This window comes from Zingiber officinale, chromosome 6A (genome assembly GCF_018446385.1).
Source record: "Zingiber officinale cultivar Zhangliang chromosome 6A, Zo_v1.1, whole genome shotgun sequence".
NCBI classification, from domain to species: Eukaryota; Viridiplantae; Streptophyta; class Magnoliopsida; order Zingiberales; family Zingiberaceae; genus Zingiber; species Zingiber officinale.
The window spans coordinates 91,519,425-91,543,721 of record NC_055997.1 but is presented as its reverse complement, the minus strand read 5'-3'; the positions used below and the strand labels follow the sequence as shown (position 1 = coordinate 91,543,721).

The following is a 24,297-nucleotide window of genomic DNA, read 5'->3' as shown; positions in this document are numbered from 1 at the left end:
AATGAAGTTGTATGAGTAGTTAGAAAGGAGGATAGAATTAGAGCTCTCCAAATAATAGTGGGGAAAGAAACTATGCACGTAATTAGCATATATGCACCTCAAGTAGGATTAGATGAAGATACCAAATTAAGATTTTGGGATTATAAAACATCCCGCCAAATGAAATGATTTTAATAAGAGACGATCTAAATGGACATGTCGGAGTGAAAAATGAGTAATATCATGAGAATTATGAGTTTGAAACCAAAAATGAAGAAGAGAAAACTACATTGAATTTTGTGATGGCATATGACCTTATACTAATTAATACGTTTTTTAAGAAAAAAGAATACTTGGTCACGTTCAAAAGTGACAATAATAAATTGATTTTTTTTATGCTTAGGAAGAGAAATAGAAAGATTTGTAAAGATTGCAAGGTCATATTTGGAGAAAGCTTAACTACCCAATATAAGTTAATAGTGTTGGATGTACGCCTCAACATAGTTTTAATAGAAGGAAAATATACACGACTCCTAGAATTAAGTCGTGGAAGTTGATGGGAAGCAAAACATATTTAAGGAGAAGGTAGGAGTATAAGTATTAGGTGAAATATATGGTGACTCTAATATGACATGGGATAAGATAATATCAAAATTGAAAATAGTAGCCAAAAGTGTACTTGGTGAGTCAAGGGGTTATGCACCACTAAGTAAGGAATCTTGGTGGTGAAATAAGAAAGTATAGGAGAAAGAAGGGAAAACAAACAGCTTATAGGGAATTATATATTTGTAAGAATGATAAAACTTTAAAAAATATACAATATCCAAGAAGGAGGCTAAGAAAGCATGGAATGAAGCAAAGAATGAAACTTTTGAACGGTTATATGAAAATTAAATACAAAAGAAGGGGAAAGAGACATTTATAGAATAGTTAAAGTGAGAGAGAGGACAAGAGATCTTATCCATACAAGATGTATTAAAGATGAATGTAATAGGGTACTAGTAAATGATGTAGAAATAAAAGAGTGGTCGAATATGTATTTTTATCAACTTTTTAATGAAGGTTTATGTGACCAATTTAGCTTAGGTAATTTAAGTAAGCCAAATGAGTATAGAAATTTTAATTTTTATCATAGAATTCATACATCAGACATAAAACAAGCTTTAAATATGCTGCAAAATGGAAAAGTCGTTGGAACATATGATACTCCGATAGAGGTATGGAAGTGACAATAGAAGCTATACATGATATTCTCATGCAACTAATTGAAAAGTATCGAGAACAAGATTTACACATGATATTCATTGACTTGGAAAAACTTATGATAGAGTCCCAAAAGAAATTATAGGAATTCTAGAAAAAAGAGGTATTAACGTAATATATATTGAACTAATTAAGGATTTGCATGAGGATGTAATGACCAGAGTGAAGACTTTAGGCAGATTAATTGAAGTATTTTCAATAAAGATAGGGTTACATTAAGGATCAGTTCTAAGTCCCTATCTTTTTACACTAATCATGTACGAATTCACTAGACACTTTCGAAATAGTACCGTGTTGCATATTATTTGCAGATGATATTGTTTTGGTAGATGAGACACATGGAGTATATGCTAAATTAGAATATTGGTGGGAAACACTAAAAGTAAAGGCTTAGTAAGTAAAGATAGAATATATGAAAATTAAGTTTAGCAATATTAGACGTATTGAGACAATTGTTAAGCTAAGAGATGACGAGCTGTCTAGAACTGAGAGTTTTAAATGTTTATGATCATTTTTACAAAATGATGGAGGGATTAAGAAAGATGTCTTACATAAAATATAAGCAGGATGGTTGAAATGGAGGTGGGTGTCGGATGTCTTATGTAATTGTAAAGTACCTTTAAAACTTTAAGGGAAGTTCTACAAAATGGCGGTTAGACCTGTTATATTATATGACGTTGAATGTTGGGATATGACTCGAGCACATGAGCTGAAGATTAGAGTTGCAGAGATAGGATGTTAAGGTGGATGTGTGGACATACGAGGATGGACAAAATAAGAAATGAGAACATTTAAGAAAAAGTCGGAGTTGCATCTATTGAGGGAAAACTCCGAGAGACACGTTTATGATGATACGGACACATACTTTAGACGGCCAATAAATGCTCATGTTAGGTGATGTAAAATTATGACAAATATACACATCAAACGAGGAAGAGGAAGATAAAAAAAGACTTAGAAACAATCAAACAAGATAAAATTTATTTAAGTATAGATGATGATATAGTAGGGGATAGAACTTAATGACGTAAAAGGATTAATAGTGGGATAAGATTTAGTTGTTATTGTTGTTGTTGTAGTAGTAGGAGTAGTAGTATGGTACATGGTCCATACTGGTTCCAATTCCCAATTGTGAACATATGTAACTTCAACTGATTTGAGCCTTTATAATATATTCCCAGCTACTAGATTAACTAGCACCACCGTTGTTACATATGTTCTATGTCACCTGAATTGCAAACTATGCTAGTGCAGATATATGAATGCTCTAAATCAACTTTTGAAAGACTAGTAGGTATGAGCCTTGCATAGAGTTTAATAGAGGGGTAAGATCATGTAGCTGGCCTCAAATAGTTCAGACTGACAGATGATGGGAATGATTCCTTTCAAGTTAATCACTCAAGGATAACCATCCATCTATCCACGTTCACCATGATGCATTAAATGCCCCCCTCTCCTGGATTAGCAAATTTTTAGAAGAAACTGAGCAATATGATTTCTTATATGGGTCTTTTTCTCTTCTTTGCAGATGTTCTGCTTCCTTAGCATGTAAATTCCTGTAATCATCTTGGTTTATCTTGGTTCATATTGATTTTTGCAGATCTTGTGCTTTGATCATTTAGTGCACATATGAAATATCTTTAATGATGAACCGATGCTTCCATCTGTTCTAGTCTCCAGAGGGTATTTATGAATGCTTATCCTAGACATCCTAGTAATACTTGTCTTTTGGCAATAGCAATCCTTCACTGCTGAGATTTCTACTATTTCTTTGGATGAACTAATGTATAAAATTCACCTTTCCCAATGTAATTTCATTGTCTTATAAACATCTTTCTTCATGTTTAGTCATTTATTAATGTTGCTATTATAGTTTTAATTGAATTGAGATTTTATTGTTTTTGGTTTTTTAATGATTCATTTTCTGGCCATGATTCATTTATTTCCACCTGCTACAAATGACCTTTGGTTGCTTTTAAAAAATTTATAATACTTAATTGTAGAATATGGAACTATGATCACATCAAACAGTTGGTCTATAGATGAAACAAATCAATGCATCTATCTATTCCGGCAAAAAGTGATTTTGCTCACCCCAAGCGGCCAGTATTGTTGGCCCCATGACAAGATACATATAGGTAAATCACGGTACGCAGCAGTCTCCTAGGTGGGAGGGTATAACCCTGTGCGACCCGAGAATCGACCTGTGCCCAATCCAGTAAGTCTGTCACCAACTGCGCTACGCCCATGGGGCCGTCTACGCCTCTATCTAAGCTCCATATGTATGGCATCTACTTGGGAATCTGTTACTGTACTTCCTGAGGTCGATTAAGATAGCTTAAACAATGCAAATATACAATTAACTGGTGAAATTCTTACAGTAGAAACTTTCCAGTAGATCTAGATATTTGCACTAATTCACTGTTCCTTGTGTGTTTTGGGGTATAATGCACTGCCGATTGGATTGCATATTTCTCATGATTGGTTTATCATTCCATGTTTGTAACTAGGATTTCAACTCTTTCTCACCAAGAAATGAAAGGAAATATAGAAGAGCAAGGTTTTTAACAAAATATTAACCTTGTGCTTACTTATTATGAGATGATCATATTCTACTGTACTAGTGTGCTTTCTTGTTCATGCTATCCAAACTCTCATGCATATTGAACCTTCTATGTTTTTTGAAATTGTCCACTTCTTTGTTATAGTTGCTTTTGTATTTGTTCTGGAGTCTCAATTAGATCTGTTAGTTGTTAACACTGTACTAATATGAGGTAAGGGCTTCAATGTCTCTATTAGGAATTGCCAAAACAAGACTGGACAAGGCGAATGTCAGGGAAAACAAAGAAGTTAGTTTTTGAGAAAAGTTGTATGTTTTCTTACTTCCAAGTGCCAGGCAAACTTATATTAAATTAAATTACCAGGCCATTGCCTGGTGCTTAGCTTTGAAGAAAGTATACACATCTTGTGCATCCTCCAATAAATATTTTAAACTAAAATGATGAAAATATTTTGTGCCCTCTTCCACCATTGCTAATTTGGTATTTTGGTCCTCCTCTTACTAGTATTTTTTTTCTTGGTTGATTATTTTTCTATAATGTTTGTACTTAAAATTTATGTTTTTTTACTGTCTCAATTCAGACATAATGATGACTGCAAATGCTTATTGATGATTCTTGTTTTTTTTTGGAGTTATTACATGGTTTTATCGGGATTGAAGTGCAGTTCTTATCAATTCCTAGTTGTTTATTCCATGCCTATGGTTTTTGTATAGGTCACATAAGTATTGCAAACAATTGACAATACATGTATTTTGTTATTTGTTATCTAACTGCACAAGAAAGGGGAATAGTTGTCTTTTGATTTTCATTTTGTTTCTAGTGGGCAAGGATTATATTGTTACTTTTTAATTGTATTCAGCAGTTGCATGTTTTAACACAAACTGTGGAATCACTTTTGTTGAATACATAGATCAAGTAGACTCGATCAAATACTTCTATGTTCCTCTACTATTGTTAGTCCATGATGAACCTTTTTCTATCCATCCATTGAGTGAATTTTTGTATAATTATAGGGTCTTCATACCTCATTGAGGAGTGATAGGAATATGTCATTAACTCAATCTACTATGTGATTTAATGAAATTTGTTGGTGACTAATTAGGTGTTGGAGATGGAATCTTGTTTGCAAGAAGTAAATAATTCAATACCACCTCGTGAGATTATAAGCGCGCTTGCAGATAAATTTAGGTATGTTTGTGTCAATTTCCGGTCAACCTTTGCTGAGAATTTTCTTAATATTTTTTGCTTTTTGAAGTCAATCCTCTGAGCGAGCTGGGAAGATTGTTGTGCAATCAAAGCAGGTTTACTGCCTCTTCATGCTGCTACTGAGATATCACCTTCTCGAACTATTCTTAACACTAGAGATGCTATAGGTATGGAATTGGTTCCAGAATAGGAGATATGCACAGAGAGCAAAGTTGAGCAAGCCAGCTGCAAAGTTAAATATTGTGCCTATGCATCGAGAAGAATCAATTCCATTTACAAATGTGGCTGCTCCTATGTCTGCTCCTACTGGTAATTTTCTTTGGTTTGTTGTTTATGTTTAGGAGATAAAATTTATTTAAGTATAGATGATGATATAGCATGAGATAGAGTTCAATGGCGTAAAAGGATTCATATAGCCGACCCACCTAGTGAGATAAGATTTGATTGTTGTTGTACTGTTTATGTTTCTACTTATGGTCAATGTTCTAAAATTCGCTAGGTGCTAGTTGGGAACTATACCAACGCCTAGTGCCGAGGCAGGGACTAGGCATTTTCACAATTTAATACCGAAATAAAGGAATCCACCTGTACACATGACTGGCTACTGAAAACAGGAGCAGACAACATCCCTTGCTATCTCTGTAGTTATTACCCATCCATTGATAAAAGAGGCACATGCACTTTATGTAGAAAATAAACATGTAATCTTTATCTCCAAAAATATTTTACTATTATAACTTAGCCCACTAAAAATAGTACTAGAAATATTCTCTTAGAAACCAGAGTAGATACATTTGAAATTAGATTAAACAAATGAAAGTCCATTTCTACATGATTGATGCCCAATTAGAGAAACTATTACTATAGCCTCCTCCACAACCACCTGATAAAGGAAAAGGCTTAGAAATTTCCATGGGTTCAGAAACATATATGATTTTATTAAGGCCTCCATTATATGTAACACAAGAAAAACTCTTGATATTATGGTTAAATGTGTAGTTAATATACATGACCATGAGTTCACTCTACATGCCTTTTTAGATAGCGGGGCTATTAACTCCACCATTGATGAAGCTACACTTTTCTCAATATTACCAAAAGTTTATATTAAGACAGCTTCTCAACCTTGAATTAGTATCCAATTTGATGGTCAGCAATTAGCTTGTACACAATTTGTGACAAGCATATACTTAAGATTTTACAATAATTGTGGTACTTATAGTAATCCCCTAACCCTCTCAAAATTATGGGTTAAACCATTACTACACCCTAACATCCATCTTATTTTAGGACTCAATTTTCTTCTAGCACCAGATCGAGCTTTTTTCCTTACCAAAGATTATGTTATTTTTCTACACCAATAATCTCACCTAGGGGGCGTTTGGTTAAATGATGGGAATGACTATGGGTATGAGTTTGATAGTAGGATGGAATGGGAATAGGAATGGAAATGAAACCCATCAAGTTATATGGGTTTGGTTGATTCCCATAAATTTGATAATCATTCCCAAAATGTGATTCTCAAACCCACAATCCAAACACTATCTTTTACTATCATTCCATTCCCTCATTCCCAAACTCATCAACCAAACACCCCCCTATTGTCTCAGATTATCCCTCAATTGTTCATCCAATTACTATTCCACACACCAGATAACCCAACTAGCAAATCGGCTGAAACTACTTGTTAGTGCTCCACAACAGGTGCCTGTACCTCTACTTCTCTTTAAACTTGCGCTCTAGCTTTTTCTGAATATGGAAAACTAGAAATACTTAGCTAGTCTAGGCCTACAAATGATTATATTGCTATATGGGATATTCCTACTAACCTAATAATCCCAAAATAATTAATACAGACGATTAATACTCATCAACCTGATTTAGACTCTCTGATTTCTAGATTAGAAAAACTAGAAATTATTGGTGACAATCCAACCAAATATTGGGATAGGAACAAAGTATATTGTAAACTAGTAATCATTAATCCAGGCCTAATAATTAAAGCCCATGATTTAAAATATAGCAATTGGGAAATTGAGGAATGCAAAATGTACATCCAACAATTATTATATTTAGGTGTCATAAAAGATCTACCTCAGACATAGAAGCTCGACTTTTATAGTCAACAAAAGAGCAGAACAAAAGCGTGGATAGTCACGAATGGTGTTTAATTATAAAAGATTAAATGATAATTGCCAAGAAGATGATTACAAAATTCTAGATAAAGATCGACTTTTGAATAAGATACAACATTCTAAATACTACTCAAAATTCCATATGAAATCAGGCTTTTGGCATGTAAAAATACATCCGACTACTCGACGACCATTTTAAATTGCTTGTTATGCCTTTTGACCTTAAAATAGCTCCCCAATTTTTCAACGAAAAATGGATATCTTCGACCTGTTTCTATGTTTACCTATGTTTATATTGATGATATTCTAGTCTTCTTGAAAACTAAATAAGAACATTAAGCCCATTTACATATTATTTTTAATTTATTTGAACAACATGGTCTCATCATTTCTAGAAAGAAAATAAAATTAGCGAGAAACACATAAGAATTCTTAGGAGCTGAAATAGGGCAAGGATAAATAACATTACAACCTCGTATCTCTGCAAAAATCCTTACTTTTCTTGATAAATTGGAAGATACTAAGACTTTACGAGCGTTTTTAGGTCTACTAAACTATGCATGACCTTACCTTAAGGATATATGAAAAATTAGTAGGCCTTTATACAATAAAACATCTTTGGCCGGACAAAAACATTTTAATTAGCAAGATATAACCTTAGCACAACAGATTAAATATTTGGTTAAAACTATTCCAAAACTAACCTTATCTCTGGATTCTGACTACTTAGTTATTGAAACAAATGGATGTGAAACCAGTTGGGGAGGCATTTTCTACCGAAAAATATCTAAATATGAACCTAAAGTAGCTGAAAACTTATGTAGGTATGCCTTTGGAAAATACCAAGAAAAAAGGCATTTAATATCACTGGATTACGAAATCTTAGCAGTAATCTATTGTTTAGAGGCTTTTAGGTTATTTATCTATAACAAACAAGAAATCACTATTAGAGCAGATTGTGAAGCCATTGTAAAATATAGTTAGCAAAACACATTAGGAAAGGCCTCGATACTAAGTGTTGGCGAAAATTCTGATACTATAATTATGAAGGCTTAAGCATACAATGGGAACACGTAAAAGGAGTTAATAACTCATTAGCTGATACATTATCTAGACTACTGCATTAACTATTTGTGATTAACTTTGGTGACTCCTTATAAAATTATGGACATACCAAGAAAGGTTCGTACTTTTTCTACCAAAGTCATGCGGATTGGTAACCAAGACTTACAACTATTTACCCAACCTAAGGATCAGTTTCGTTTCTCTGCAAGATATAAACTGGACCACATTCAAAACTGTCTCCTTGACAGCATTTGGCATATTCCCACTCTACCTGGAAGCTCCGGACACAAAATTGTTGTCATTAATGCGCTTTCCAACTATTTCCTTACTACCGTACAAAAATTAGCGGGAAAGAAGTTCTCTTGTTACGTGGTTTTCTCATGTTCCCATGTAGGGGTCTACTCTACTTGGGAAGAAACCAACTTGGCTATACAAGACTTGGAACATCCCTACTTTAAGAGTTTTTACTCTCTGGAAGAAGCTTTTACAGTTGCTAGGGCGAAACTTGGTCCACACTTTTTTATCAGTTCCTTACTTAAAGCAATTCCATTACAAGCTACTGGCTCAGACACTCACACTCTACCAACTTATGCTTAAATATTAGGAAGTGAGCTTGAAGACAGTTCTACTCACATGTCAGAAGGTGCTGCAAAAATCCACAGGCTCGACTATTTGACTTTAACCCAACTCAAAGAACAAAATAAGGCTACAACCTTACAAAGGACCTCTAAAACTCGTTTAGCAGGTTTTCCAAATACTATTCCTGAAGACATTACCACATACGTACGCAGTTTGACTGAAAAATCAACTTTACAAACTTTTATGGAACTATGTGAAGCTCTGAAAGCTTTTCATAAAACTCCTCCTGATGGTATGACAATAGTCTATGAGGCTGAGTTCAGCCCCAAACTCAAATGTCAAAAGAAAGACCCACCTTGTATTGACTTTGACAAATATGGCTGTCAATGCCAACTTATTTACTCTTTTCGTAGAGCCAATATGGATTATGAAACTTACACAAACACTGCCTACAAAGGCCGAATTATTACTCCTTTTACTTTACTAGACTATGGTCTCCTGCATAATTATGGATCCATGATCCCGATTCAGTTAAAGACTTTCTCACGAAATTGAGCACAACACATTTGATAGTACTCCACCTGAATGGCTGGAACTCAAAATCGAATCCGCTCGACATCTAGTTGAAATTGACGTTAATAAGGTTGGTGGTTACCAAGCAGAACTAGAAGACTACCCATCCGACCCAGACTTTGATTGAGAAGCTCCTCTCGCTTTTGCTGATCAACTCAAACATTGGCGTGCCTCTATCGAGGAACACGTTTGGGATGAGACAAAATTGAAGATCGACACTTATTTTCTAGTAGGAAAAACTTTCACCGAGAAAATTTACAGGCCAAAGGAAATGGGTACTAGATTCTTTCCATTCAATTTTACTATCCAGCATACTACTCTATTTCATCATTATTAAAAGAAGACGGAAAGAATGAGTAACAAACGGCTAGCAAGTTAAACACTTTCATCCAGAGCCTACCGGGCTACCCTGGCTAGGCACAGAGTACCAACCCAAGCATCAAGCTCACAAGCTCCATCTTTGGATTCCACAGGAGAACAGAATATAGATAACATGATTGACCCCTAAAAATTCGACCCACTCTACAGTAACTTCATCAAAATTACACAACTAATAAAATATCATTGGACACGAACTCAAAATTATCGGACACAAACTCGGCATTAAATTTATTCTACTTCTCCATAATTGTCAACTTGTTCTTCATCGGATCTGAACTCGATATCATCATTATGATTCTCTTATTCTTTGAACGCAAAATCATCCTCGTGAAGTTCTCTCACTCTAGAGCTTCTTCGGAGTTGTAAATTTTCAAATGCTCCACTTGCTTCATCAACCATTTGCCATGTGAGCCCAGAACCTAGTTCAACTTCATCATCTTCTCCACCATGCATAATCCAACTTTTGCATTTGAAGCGTCTTTTGCAAGATGGACATCGACATTTCTTCTTTTTTTTTTTTTTTGTTTATTCAACAATCTAGCATTAAATTAGACAAACACTAGATTGTTCGATCTGTTGACATCGAACCTATTTCTTTTCTTTGTATGAATCTTTAAAGAGAGAGAGTAAATATTATAGTTAGTAACATGAATATAAAACTTTAAAAATTAATACTTTAATTAAAGACTTAAAGTTTAAAACTTACTCCTTCGAATGCACTCCAATTTCTTTCACACCTAGATGAACTTGAAGTTAATGAAAGTCTCCTCGATGTCATTCTTAGCAAGTTGGATGTGTGAGCACCGTATGTACTCCACTATACACATGGATCAAATGTATCATCATTTTTTTTCCACATACTTTTGCTGCTAATGTTTTTCCAAATAACCTAGTCTTGTCTCTATTTTGTCAATTCCTTGTTAATAATTGTATCTTGTAGATCTAACTCATTGACATACAAAGTTTTCATACATTCAAAAATCCACGTCGCGACCTCCTCATAATGTAATAGAACTATCTTTATAAAAAATAGGGATTCAATAAAAATGCAGTGGTATGCAATAATATGTCAAGTCTATCCTTTATTTTTGACTCAATTAATAGGTTGATAATTTGATTCTACGTTCAGGGCCACCTTGATGTCTTCTTTAGTTTGAAACCCCATCGATGGCTTTACATATCCATCTGTCGATCGAAAAAGTCTTACGAATGAGCGAATATTTTGAAACAAAATGTCCATTCCCTTAATTACTCTGGAAAAAGTAGAGTCATTTTTGTTTGTTTTATTTGCCTAATATATCGAAGATTTGTAAATTTTGACATGAACTATTTTTTGATCAATTTTGCTTCGATCAAATCTGGTGGAAAGTTATGTCTCTCTTCAACATTTCAATGTGAAGTATTTCTTATAGTGGCGAATGAAGATGGTGAAAGGCAAGACTGCTCGATAACCTTTTTGTTTGCAAAGGATGAACGATACTTTCTACTTAATTAACGGACAGATTTAACAATTCGAATATCCTCATCGATTTTCTTGATAATTATTTCGTTCGTACATCTGTCATAATCTGAATAATATTACGAGCTCCTACTTGTTCAGCACACTTGTCAACATACTCAAAAAAAAAAGGTCAACTATATATGCCTCGTTTGAAAACTCCTTAGACTCTAAAAATGTAGTACTCAGCTTGCAATTAACACATATTTAAGATGCTTTTTCATTTTCTATCACTCCATTCATCTATCGTGATCGAGCGCTCATTCTTTGCATATTCTTCTTCATGTTTCTTTAGCGGTTGCTTTGCTCTTTCAACTTCGACTTTCAGGTGGCTCCCTAAGTTGATATTGAGTTGGAGGCTTGAATGTTGGTCTAAATTGACTCATTGCCTTCGTTAGTTGCTTGGCTATCATTATCAACGGTAGTGAATGAGATTCCATTTTCATAAACTCATCTCCCAACGTATTGTTGAACTTGTTGAGTTCTCTCTTGAAAGAGCCTCGTTTATATCTTTTTGGCGAAGTACTTTACTCCCACTGGAACCTATATTTTCTGGAACAATTGTCGATGCATATCTATCCATGGGGTTAAGTAGAAGAGGTTTTTTAATTCCATCTATCCCTTCAATTTTAGGACCTTTTTCTTCGTCTAGAAAAATAATCACCTCTACTTTACAGCTTTGTTCTCCAATTATTTTGTTCTTCTTTATGTTTCTCCCTTCTAAAATAGTTTGTGTGCACTTATTTTTATCTTCTTGAGATGCTTTTCGACAACCAGATACATTTTCAAGTATATTTGCTATGAGCTCATTGATCCTATACACTCCCTCGATATCGTTTTTTCATATAACTTGTATTTAATTTTGTCGAGATTCTTAGTATCAATCAACATCCAAACTCTCATCCGATGTCATTTGACTTTCTCTTAAGAATCCCGGATTCGGGTTGAGTGACGCCATCGTCGAAGATGCTCGCCATTGTAATTGTGATAATCTAAAAAGTGATTTAAGAATAAATTTATTAATATAAAATAGTAAAAAAATATTAATATAAATTAGTAAAATAATATTATCAAATATAAATGTAATTTATATGAATTAATAAAATTTACTAGATTTTTTAAAAAAAAGTTAGTATAAAATTATGAATATAAATATGATTTATATGAATTAATAAAATTTATTATAATTTTAATATTAAATAAAAAATATAAATTAATTAATAATATTTATCAAATTTTTAAATTTTAAATATGTTTTTATAATTTATTGGTATAATTTAATTCGGTGTATAAAAGTCTATTGAATTACCCTATTAAGTGAGGATGCTGAATTAAATAAATAATAAATAAATTTAAAAAAAAAAAACATCGTGAGTTCGCTGTACCGTCGCTATTATCGTGCGCATTCGATAGCGCTTGCGTCGAACTTCGATGGCAGCACGTTCGGGGCCGCCGGAAGCTTCTTCGGAGGCTTCCGGCGGCACCAAAAGCGTCGGGGACGCGTTCTGCACCAGCGTCGCGTAACGGCAGGTGCGTCTTGTGACGCTTTTGGCGCCGCGGGAAGCATTTGGTGAAGCATCCAATGCCGCTAGAAGCTTCCGGCGATGCATTCGGCGCCGCTAGATGCTTTGCGGGCGACAATAGCAAAAAAAAATTACATAACATAAATTTAAAAACTTACCGATTGTCCGGAGGAGGCGAGAGGCAGTCAGGGAGTCGAAACGGTGTGAGATCGAGGATTGAGGGCTTTAAATGGCAAAAAAAAAAATCGGAGTTTCCGCTACGCCTAGCGCCACATGGGTCGCCTAGGCTAGCCGATCAGCACCTTTCCGGTGCTGCCCGCCGAGTGTCTAGGTGGCCACCTAGGGCGTATTTTAGAACACTGCTTACGGTGTGTCTCTTGTTTTTGACTTTTAGGAAGCTTGCATTCATTACATCTCTTTTTTTTATTATTTTTATTTTAGTTGGCATCGGGTATCCAGCTTATGTTGACTAATCCTGGGGTAACCGGCCCGGTCCCACGAAAGTATTTAACTAACCACTAAGGTAAATTAGAAAGCGCTCGCAGCGGACGACCCATGAGCCCAACATTCTTAAATCAACCGCTCATTAAGGGAAATTCATCCATTAATGATTAGAAGTAGCTATTAATGATTATTATTATTTCCTAAGTCAGTTGACTTGATGAAGCTCCTTTGGAAAGTTTGAGAAATTGGCTATGAGGTTTGGAGATTGGCTCTCCAAAAATATTAAACTGGCTCTTGCTCTCCCCTTGGGTATATTCCCACAAGGTTAAACAGAAAGATAATGAGCATGCTTAAGTGTCAAGAACTTCCATGCAAGTGTCTAGATATTTTAGAAAGTACAAGAGAAAGTGAAGGAAAAACGAATAGCTTATAAGAATTATATATTTATAAGAACGAGGAAAACTTTAAAAAATATACAATAATCAAGAAAGAAGGTAAAAAGTAGTGAGTGAAGTAAAGAATGAAACTTTTGAATAATTATGTCAAAAATTGGATACAAAAGAAGGGGAAAGAGATATTTATAAAATAGCTAAAGTGAGAGAAGGAAAACAAAAGATCTTATCTAAATAAAATGTATTAAAGATGAATGTAATAGGGTATTAGTAAATGATGGAGAAATAAAAAAGCGATAGAAGAGGTATTTTCATCAACTTTTTCATGAAGGTTTAGACGACAAACTTAACTTACGTAATTTAAGTATGTCAAATGAGTATAGAAATTTTAATTTTTATTGTAGAATTCAAACTTCAGAAGTTGAACAAACTTTAAAGGGATGCATAATGGAAAAGCCGTTGGACTAGATGATATTCCGATAGAGGTATGGAAGTGCCTAGGGAAAGGTATTGAATGACTTATAAAATTATTTAACATGGTATTGAAAACGAAAAAAATATCTGATTAACGGAGGCTAAGTACTCTAGTTCCCTTATACAAGAACAAGGGAAACGTATAAAATTGTGTAAACTATAGGGGTATTAAACTAATGAGTCATACCATGAAACTTTGGGAAAAAATAATAGAAAAAATATTAAGGAATGAGACCACAGTTCGGTCCTTATACAAGAACAAGGGAGACATATAAAATTGTGTAAACTATAGGGGTATTAAACTAATGAGTTATACCATAAAACCTTGGGAAAAAGTAATAGAAAAAAGATTAAGGAATGAGACCACAGTGACCGAAAATCAATTTGGGTTCATGCTTGAAAGGTCGACAATAAAAGCTATACATCTTAGACAATTAATTGAAAAATATCGAGAGCAAAAATAAGATCTACACATGATATTCATTGACTTAGAAAAAACTTATAATAAAATCCCAAGAGAAATTTTATGGAGAATTCTAGAAAAGAGAGGTGTTAGCATAACAAATATTGAACTAATTAAGGATATATACGAGGATGTAACAACAGAGTAAAGACTTGAAGCAAAGTAACTAAAACATTTCCAATAAAGATAGGGTTACATCAATGATCAGCTCTAAGTCCCTATCTTTCTACACTAATTATGGATGAACTCACTGTGCACATTCAAGACACAGTACCGTAGTGTATGTTGTTTGCAGATATTATTTTGGTAGATGAAATACGTGAAGAAGTAAATGCTAAACTAGAATCTTGGTGGAACACACTAAAAGAGAAAGGTTTTAAACTTAGTAGATTAAAGACAGAATATATGGAATTTAAGTTTAGCAATATTAAAAATAATGAGACAATTGTGAAGATAGGAGAGGACGAGTGGCCCGGAACCGAAAGATTTAAATATTTAGGATCGTTTTTAAAACAATAGAGGATTAAGAGAGATGTGAGTACAAGCAAGATGGTTGAAATGGAGGGGAGCGTCGAGTGTTTTATGTGACTGTAAAATACCTCTAAAACTTAAAGGTAAGTTCTATAAAACTACAGTTAGACCTGTTATGTTATATGAAGTTGAATGTTAGGCTATAACTCAAGCACATGAGCAGAAAATGAGAGTTACAAAGATGAGGATGTTAAGGTGGATGTAAGGATATACGAGGATGGACAAAATAAGAAATGAGAGCATTAGAGAGAAAGTCAGGGTTGCATCTATGAGGAAAAACTCCGAAAGACACGTTTAAGATGGTATGAATATGTACTTAGACGACCAATAAATGCTCGAGTTAGGTGATGTGAAACTATGACAAATACGCATATCAAATGAGGAAAAGGAAGACTAAAAAAGACTTGGTTAACAATAATAAAATAAGATAAAATTTATTTAAGTATAGATGATGATATAGTAGGAGTCTAGTGGGATAAAGCTTTGTTGTTGTTGTTGTTGTTTCTCCCCTGGGTACATGGTAACTTAGCCTCTTTTATCGACCCATGAAACATGTACCAAGTGATCATGTAGTTTGAGTGCGGAGGAGTCTGCACCTTGTTCCACCCTCCTGTAGGTCAAACTATGCTCCTTTCTTAGTTGACTGTATGGGATAGTCAGACCCTCCTGAGATGCTTGCATATCAAGTGGTCCTGCACCTTGCTTCATCCTTCCAGGGAGCAAGGTCTTCACCCTTTCTTAGTAAACTGCATGTGAAAGTGCAACCCTCCTGGAATGCCTGTGTAGTAAGTGCCCTTCACCTAACTGACTTTTTGGTTGATCCATTTCTATATCTGGATATCAGTTCTCTCTATCTTTCGCCACCTTGAATGATCCTCTTATTTTGTCATCTAGGACGGAGTTCTACAGATAATGGTCTGGTGGAATTCGAAGCAAAGTCAGCGAGGGATGGAGCATGGTGAAAATCCTTCCTTATCTCAGATTTTGTTGCTATAGCCTGTTAGGACACAACCAATGTGAATTCAATTTGCTTTTCATATATTCACTGAATGAACTAGTTTATATGCTTAATATCTCTCTTACAATTCACTACTTGCAAGCAGTCTTACCTGCTATATTTGCCTTGGGATAATTTTGGCAGGCCAAGTAAATCTAATTTTTTTATTAAAGCAGTCTGTTTGAAAGATATACAACTGGATGCCTTATGACATGAGGTGAAAATATAGAAATCATGAGGGTACAACATCATCCAAGTAACTGAAATGGATAATATAAGAAACAATGATGAAATTTGTTTATAAAACATTGTACAGACTACATCTAAACTAAAACGTGATCAACATAAATTAGCAAAACAAATTTGGGTTCATGTAGGCCTGTTTTAGGCAAATTTCCTGACAATCAGATCACATTCTCTGACTAGTTAATGCAACTTGATATGCTATATGATAATTATCCTTCTATTTCCACATTAAAACTAATAGTGACTTAATATGCAGGTATGATGTTTCTGCCTTTCTTTCCCATAGATTGTTTGAAACTGGTGACCCGGTAATTATATTCAAATTCCACTTCCATTTTGTTGTGCTCCAGGCACTTTTTGTTACCTTAATATCTAACTCAACACTTTCAGTGGTTCAAACAATATTATCATTTTGTAGTTTGCCTTTGTGGCAAGTTACTTCTTGAGATGAGAAACTATGTTTGTTCCAACCTAGTAACTGATGGTATAAATGTAGGGAACATTCATTTTCTCTAAATCATTGTATTCTCTTTTCCAGGAAGTTCGAGTTCGGTTCTCTGGGTTTGGTGTGGAAGAGGATGAGTGGATTAATGTACGCAGATGCGTTAGACAGCGATCACTTCCATGCGAAGCTGCTGAATGTGTTGCTGTACTTCCTGGAGATCTCATCCTTTGCTTTCAGGTGACTTCCCATGTTAGTTTTCTAAATTAGCCTTCGTATATGGGTGATTTTCATTTGATGGTGAACATTCTGAACATGAAAGTTGAAGCTTCTAGTACACAGGAATATAACACATCTTGAATTGTTAGATCCATACCTAAAGACATCCTTGTGTTCAACAACAACAACAACAACAACAACCAAGCCTTTTCCCACTAGGTGGGGTCAGCTGTATGAATCCTTTTACGCCATTGAGCCCTATCTCCTATTATATCATCATCTATATTTAAATAAATTTTATCTTGTTTTATTGTTGCTAACCAAGTCTTTTTTGGTCGTCCTCTTCCTCGTTTGATATGCATGTTTATCATAGTTTCACATCGCCTAACTGGAGCATTTATTGGTGATACAAGTACGTATCATCTGTCTTAAGCGTGTCTCTCGGGTTTGTCCTCGATAGATACAACTCAGACTTTCTCTAATGCTCTCGTTCCTTATTTTGTCCGTCTTCGTATGTCCCATCCACCTTAACATCCTCGTCTACTGACTCTCGTCTTATGCTCGTGTGCTCAGTCGTGTGACATTCGATTCATATAACATGGCAGTCTAGCTGCGGTTTTATAGAACTTACCTTTAAGTTTAAGAGGTATTTTACAATCACATAAAACACCCGACGCTCCTCTCCATTTGTATTACATGTAAGACATCTCTCTCGATCCCTCCATCGTTTTGTAAAATGATCCTAAATATTAAATCTCTCGGTTCGGGCGTCCTCTCTATCTTAACAATTGTTTCATTACTTACAATATTGCTAAACTTAAATTCCATATATTACATCTTTAATCTACTAAGCTTAAAATCTTTCCTTACAGTGTTTCCTCAGATTCTAGCTTAGCATTTACTCCTTCACGTGTCTCATCTACGAAATAATATCATGAAACAGCGTACACTGATGCATGTCTTGAATGTCTTGTGATGAGTTAGTTCATAATTAGTATAAAAGATAGGGACTTATGGTTGATCCTTGATGTAACCTATCTTTATTGAAAATGTTTGATTACTCTGCACGAAGTCTTTACTCACAGTCGTTACGTCCTCATCGTATCCTTAATTAGATCGATATATATTCTGTTAACACCTCTCTTTTAAAATTCTCGTATAATTTCTCTTGGGACTCTATCATAGGCTTTTTAAATCAATGAATATCAGTGTAGATCTTGTTTTTGCTCGATATTTTTCGATTAATTATACAGGAGATGTATAGCTTATTGTCGACCTTCGGACGTGAATCAATTGATTTTTGTCACATGGTTTCCTTCCTTAATCTTTTTCTATTACTTTTCCCAAGTTTCGTAGTATGACTCATTAGTTTAATACCCTATAGTTTACCTGATTTTGTATGTCTCCTTGTTTTATACAAGGAACTAAGTACTTATCTTCCATGGATCGAGGCGTTCTTTTCGTTTCGATATCGTGTTAAATAATTTTGTAAGTCGTTCAATACCTTATTTCCTAAGCACTTCCATACCTCTATCGGAATATCATACGGTCCAATGACTTTTCCGTTGTGCATCTCGTTTAAAGTTTGTTTTACTTACGAGTTTGAATTCTACGATAAAATTAAAATTTCTATGCTCGTTTGATCTAATTAAATTACCTAAGTTAAGTTGGTCACTAAACTTTCATTAAAAGTTGATGAAAATACCTCTTCGCTCTTTTATTTCTCCATCGTTTACTAATACCTATTACATTCATCTTTAATACATTTTATTTGGCTAAGATCTCTTGTTTTCCTTTCTCTCACTTTAGTTATTCTATAAATGTCTCTTTCCCTTCTTTTGTATCCGATTTTTAATATAAGCGTTCAAAAATTTCATTTTTCTTCACTCACTACTTTTTAGCTTCTTTCTTGGCTATTGTATATTTTTAAGTTTTCCTCATTCTTACAAATATATAATTCCTTATAAGTTTTTTCCTTACTTTCTCTTGTACTTTCTCGTTCCACCACCAAGATTCTTTACTTAGTGGTGCATGTCCCTTTGACAGTACACTCTTAGCTACTATTTTCAACTTTGATACCATCGATCGCGTGTTGTATTAGAGTCATAGTATATTTCACCTAATGCTTGTATACCTTCTCCTTAAATATATTTTGTTTCCCGTCCTTTAACACGTCATATTCAGGAATTGTATATATTTTCTTCTATTGATACTATGTTTGAGGCGAATCACTACTACCCTATGTTGGGTGGTTAAACTTTCTCAGGGATGACTTTGCGATCTTTCAAATCTTTCTATCCTTCTTCCTAATCATAAGAAAGTCGATTTGCGATTTATTATTCCACTTTTGAATGTGACTAGTTGTTCTCTTTTCTTAAAAAGCGTATTAGCTAATATAAGGTCATATCTATCATAAAATCTAATATAGTTTTCCTTCCTCGTTCCTCGTTCGAACTCATAACTCCGTACTCTCGTATTCCTCGTTTTCACTCAGGCGTACACATTTAGATCACCTCCTATTAAAATCATTTCATTTGGTGAAATATTTTGTAATATTTCATCTAAGTCCTCCCAAAACCTTGATTTGGTAACTTCATATAATCCTACTTGTGGTGCATATACGCTAATTATGTTCATAGTTTCTTTTGCCACTATTATCTTAAAGGCTATAATTCTATCCCCTTTTCTAACTACTCCTACAACTTCATCCTTTAACAAACTATCTACAATGATACCCACTCCATTTCTTGCTTTACTCTTTCCAATGTACCATAACTTAAAACCCGAGTTCTCTATCATCTTTGCCTTCTCGCATATCCATTTTGTCTCTTGTACACACAAAATACTAATTTTTCTCCTAATCATCGTATCTACTACCTCCATTGATTAACCAGTGAGAGTTCCTATATTCCATGTTCCAAATCTTGCTTTACTACAATGATACCCACTCCATTTCTTGCTTTACTCTTTCCAATGTACCATAACTTAAAACCCGAGTTCTCTATCATCTTTGCCTTCTCGCATATCCATTTTCTCTCTTGTACACAAAATACTAATTTTTCTCCTAATCATCGTATCTACTACCTCCGTTGATTAACCAGTGAGAGTTCCTATATTCCAAATCTTAGATTATTAGTTTTCCTATCATATTTGTTCTTATCCAACCTATGGTGTGAGAACTCTTGCCTATTTAACACTACACCCAAGTTCTCATGGAGATGTAGCGGTCCTTGCTACAATCGGACCTTGTAACGCGAACTCTTGTATATTTAGCACTACACCTGAGTTATGGAGATGTAGCAGTCCTTGTCGAGACGTTACAGTCGGATCCTGCAACGCGTTCCTTCCGGGGAACAACTTAGCATTATCACAATAGTTTAATGGATCCATTCATTGAATATTTGTCATAGTTTGACGTTGGCTGGCAACCTAGCGTAACCCTCCTCTTTTATCCGGGCTTGGGACCGACCATGACCGGTCGTCATGGGCGGAGTTAAAGACATCCTTGTGTTATTGTCAATTAATTAATTAAAGATAGTATCTTTACCATCCAGTTGAAGTATGTCATGTCTACATGATCGCCAACTATTTAAGGGGTAAAAAGATTGGGAATTCCTAACAATTTTGTTATTCTCATGCTCCTTTATTCATGTATCTCCATCCTATTAATTTTCTTAATGTTTTTATTCATCTTTAGACATGTTTTATCCATACATTTGATAACCTTTTTATTTTATTTTAACTAAATATTATTTATGCATATATTTTATCATCGTGATTTAATTGCATATACTATATTTTAAATTGATTACAGATAATTACATTCATTATTACGTTATGCATAGAGAAAAGCTTATTTTATATTTTTCTTTTTACCTTTTTGTACAGAATTCTTAGAATTTTAATATAATTTACATACTCTTTATGTTTATATTTACTAATTTCTCATAATCAATAAATCTTTTATTTTTTTTCCTGAATTTTCCAATTGATTTATTTGAGATATTATTTTAAAATTTTAAGAGGTAAAAAAAAAAGAGTTTATGATTAAGTATTTTTTAATAATAAAATTATATAAATTAAATCTATTGTGTGCATTTGCACATGGCTATTGTCTAGTTAAGCCAAAATGGCTAGTTGTTTTGGCTTCTTGTCGATATACTAAACCTTGATTATAACGCTGTTTGAAATACACATTTGTTTTTTTTTTTCAAGTCTTCTTTTTCATTCAGCCAGAAGTTTGAAGAACTTATTATTTGCTATCTCTTGCATTCTTTACAATGCAACATAAAATATCTTAATTTGCAATTAATGATTTTGAAAGCAATTATTTTACTATTTGTTATTTGCAATTATTTCAGGAAGGTAAAGAACAGGCTCTTTACTTTGATGCTCATGTTCTTGATGTACAAAGACGAAGGCATGATGTACGCGGATGCAGGTGTAGATTCCTTGTTCGCTATGACCATGACCTATCCGAGGTAGCATATATAATAAATTTTCTATCTTTGATATTGTTATGGACAATCAAATAAATAGGAAAACTTAAAATACAAAACAAATTTTCATTCTTGGGCGATGGTATGCATGACAAGTATCAGCCAAAGTGATTGGTGGAAAGAATGCGATATAAAGCTGATGAAAGGACAAATGCAATTTAGGTAGATTGTAAACCTCATTCTAATGTCTCTCCATGAATACTTAATTGATTTTGTTCAAGTTCTTTGGATTTTTTTTGAATTTTAGATTGCAAATGAAAATATTTAGCAAAAACTTCTTTTGTCAAATTACTTTTTGATACATGAATCAACTTACAGTTTCATTTTCTTTTGCAGGAGATAGTTCCATTGAGAAAGGTATGTAGGCGCCCCGAAACTGATTACCGTTTACAGGTGCTGCAAGCTTCAAAAGCAACTGGTCCCACTGATCAGCAAGCTACAATGAAAGACATCACGTTGATTTCTTCCAAGGATTTGAATTCACAAAGGAGCAGGAAACAGCGCAAGCTAATGGATGTCAACACTGATGAGGTAACGACAATCCCCCTTCCTCATCCAAAGGATTCAAGTAGCTCCCATGGTGACAATCCAGCACCAGTAGCAGTAGCAGTAGCAGTAGCAGTTGCAACAGCTGACAATAGTGGCAGCACCCCTATGAAGGTTATAGTGGAGGTGACTGCAGTGAATCCCCAGAGTATGGAGTCCCAACAAGAAGAAACTACCTAGTTCGATGCGGTATTTGTTTATGGTGGGAAACAAACCTGTTTTTGATGGTAGATGTAGGATGAACTCAAAGTAACGACCGGTTATTTCTCATTTTGCTTTATATCATTGTTGGTCGATGAACATTTTGGTTTAGTCATGCATAATATCTTGATAAAATAATGAAATAGATCTTGATACGGCAATGAAGATGACCCTCGAAAAGTGGATCAAAACAATGAAGGTCTACTGATGTGGCAGTCAAAGTTAATAGGAAGACAAAGGCACTTGCAACACTATGGATTGTCCGATTGGATTACATAGCCGGTTGGACACGAATGTCCTACCGGGCATTCAACTCGGTTGGAGTTAGTATAGCAACTGGGATCAGCAAGCTATCCTCATTGGCAAATAATGAATTCCTTGATCCGTGGTCGGGGCCAATCGGGCTTTAGGGTCGATCGGACTCAATGTTCCTTCGCTCAATTCCAGAGATAGGCTGAGTGATCGCCGAGTCAGGTGCTACACCCTATAAGACCGAACGAGCGTCCTCTTGATCGGTTGGCGGACAATTGGCTTACAAAAGAACTAGTACACGTGCCATCGTATTTTTATGGAAGTTTGTGCGGAAAAGGATAGGGAACATCATGTAGGCAAATCATACTTTAGAAGCTTCTAGCTTGTTACATCAAAGATTTGCGTGCTCGCTTAAGAAAGAGTGTTAGAGACATTTTTTAGCTTGTTTTTTCTTAGGACACTTCGAAAAACGTGCATATGCTTGGGATGCATGCACAGACACTCCACAGGCTATGGTATGCGATGCTTCATTTGTGAAAACGCTTATTGCTACAGTTTTCTTACTAATGCGGCGATAGAGGGAGGCCTACCTGGCACGGGGTCAACTGCCAGGTTGGAGGTCAAAGTCAAGGGGGTCAATGTCCAGGTGTCAAAGGGTCGAACGGAGGACAATTACAATGGTTGGTCGGGCATTTAGGGCTCGACCGGCGTGAGACATGCCCGAGAAGACCTCCAGTCCAGCTCGGGATGATACGTAAGCTAGCCGATTCTCAATATGTAGTAGCAGGACGCCGAGGGAGATCAGATAGCTAGTCCAAATGGGGGAGGACGTGTTACTACATAGTCACCGCACGGAATAGCAACTTAGGTCGCTAGAGCGGAGGGCTCTCGGTCTAGCGGCTACCCCGCTCGGCCAAGCAAAGGGACCACTATAGTATCTCTCGACATCCTTTTGGGAGGTAGTGTTGCTGACACGATGCGTGGTCGACAGACGGATCATATGGCGGAAGCTTCTACTGTCTCATTAGGGATATGCATGCCCTGTTAAGATATGTTGTCAGAGGTACTTTCCTGACAGGTTCTTTCATAGGACATATTAGAGAGTGTACCCATGCCTCGAAAGCGCGCACGTTGCCCACTAGGGTTTTATATAAAGGGGGGTCTATCACCGGCAGAGGTATGCGTTATTACTATTTGACGCTAGTTCTATTGTTGCTCCACTTCTTCTCCACTTCCGGTGACTGACTTGAGCATTGGAAGGCCAACGTCAGGGACCCCTTCCTTAGCTCGGGCACTGACGTTACTTATTTTACAGAGTGGAGCGAGGTCTACAGTTGATCAGTGAAGTCGTCACGTCCTCAGTTTTCCACCTTTCCGCTTTCAGCTAGGATCATTTTGGTGTTGTCTGTGAGAATGTAGCCTGCATCCGAACAAGAAGATAGAGGGGGGGGGGGGTCAATAGCCTCTGCACAAATCAAAACAAAAAGAACCTTTCTCGGTTTATAACTTGAATAAAATAAACACTTGTATAAAAATGAATAAAGAACTTAAAAGAAAGAGACAGCGAATTACTTGGTTACAACCAGCGATGTTGTTAATCTAAGGCGAAAAAACGCACTAAAAATTCTCCTCTGGGCGGAGAAGTCTCTTACAGCATTCAAAGCTCACAAAACAAAGCTAAACAAGAACTAGGAAGTGCACAAGTGTTGTTTCAAACTATTCTGCGTTATTGTTGGCTTCTGGGAGCATGACTGTTTATATAGCCCTGCTCGGGGCGCCTGGAAGCGTTCCAGGTGTCTGGAATGGGATAAAACCTTATCCCTGACGT

General features: G+C 35.3%; 1 protein-coding gene across 1 annotated transcript; it reads left to right on the top strand.

The window, feature by feature from the left end:
• Window positions 1-2,895: 2,895 nt before the first annotated feature.
• On the top strand, window positions 2,896-22,328 carry LOC121995036 (protein SAWADEE HOMEODOMAIN HOMOLOG 2-like; the record flags this gene model as incomplete). Its single annotated transcript, XM_042548884.1, has 9 exons — window positions 2,896-2,925; window positions 4,906-4,991; window positions 5,059-5,104; window positions 5,177-5,318; window positions 15,962-16,025; window positions 16,567-16,618; window positions 16,849-16,992; window positions 21,333-21,452; window positions 21,807-22,328. Coding segments are annotated over 9 exons (1,074 nt in total), but the record flags the coding sequence as incomplete, so codon positions are not given.
• Between the last annotated feature and the right edge of the window lie 1,969 nt (window positions 22,329-24,297).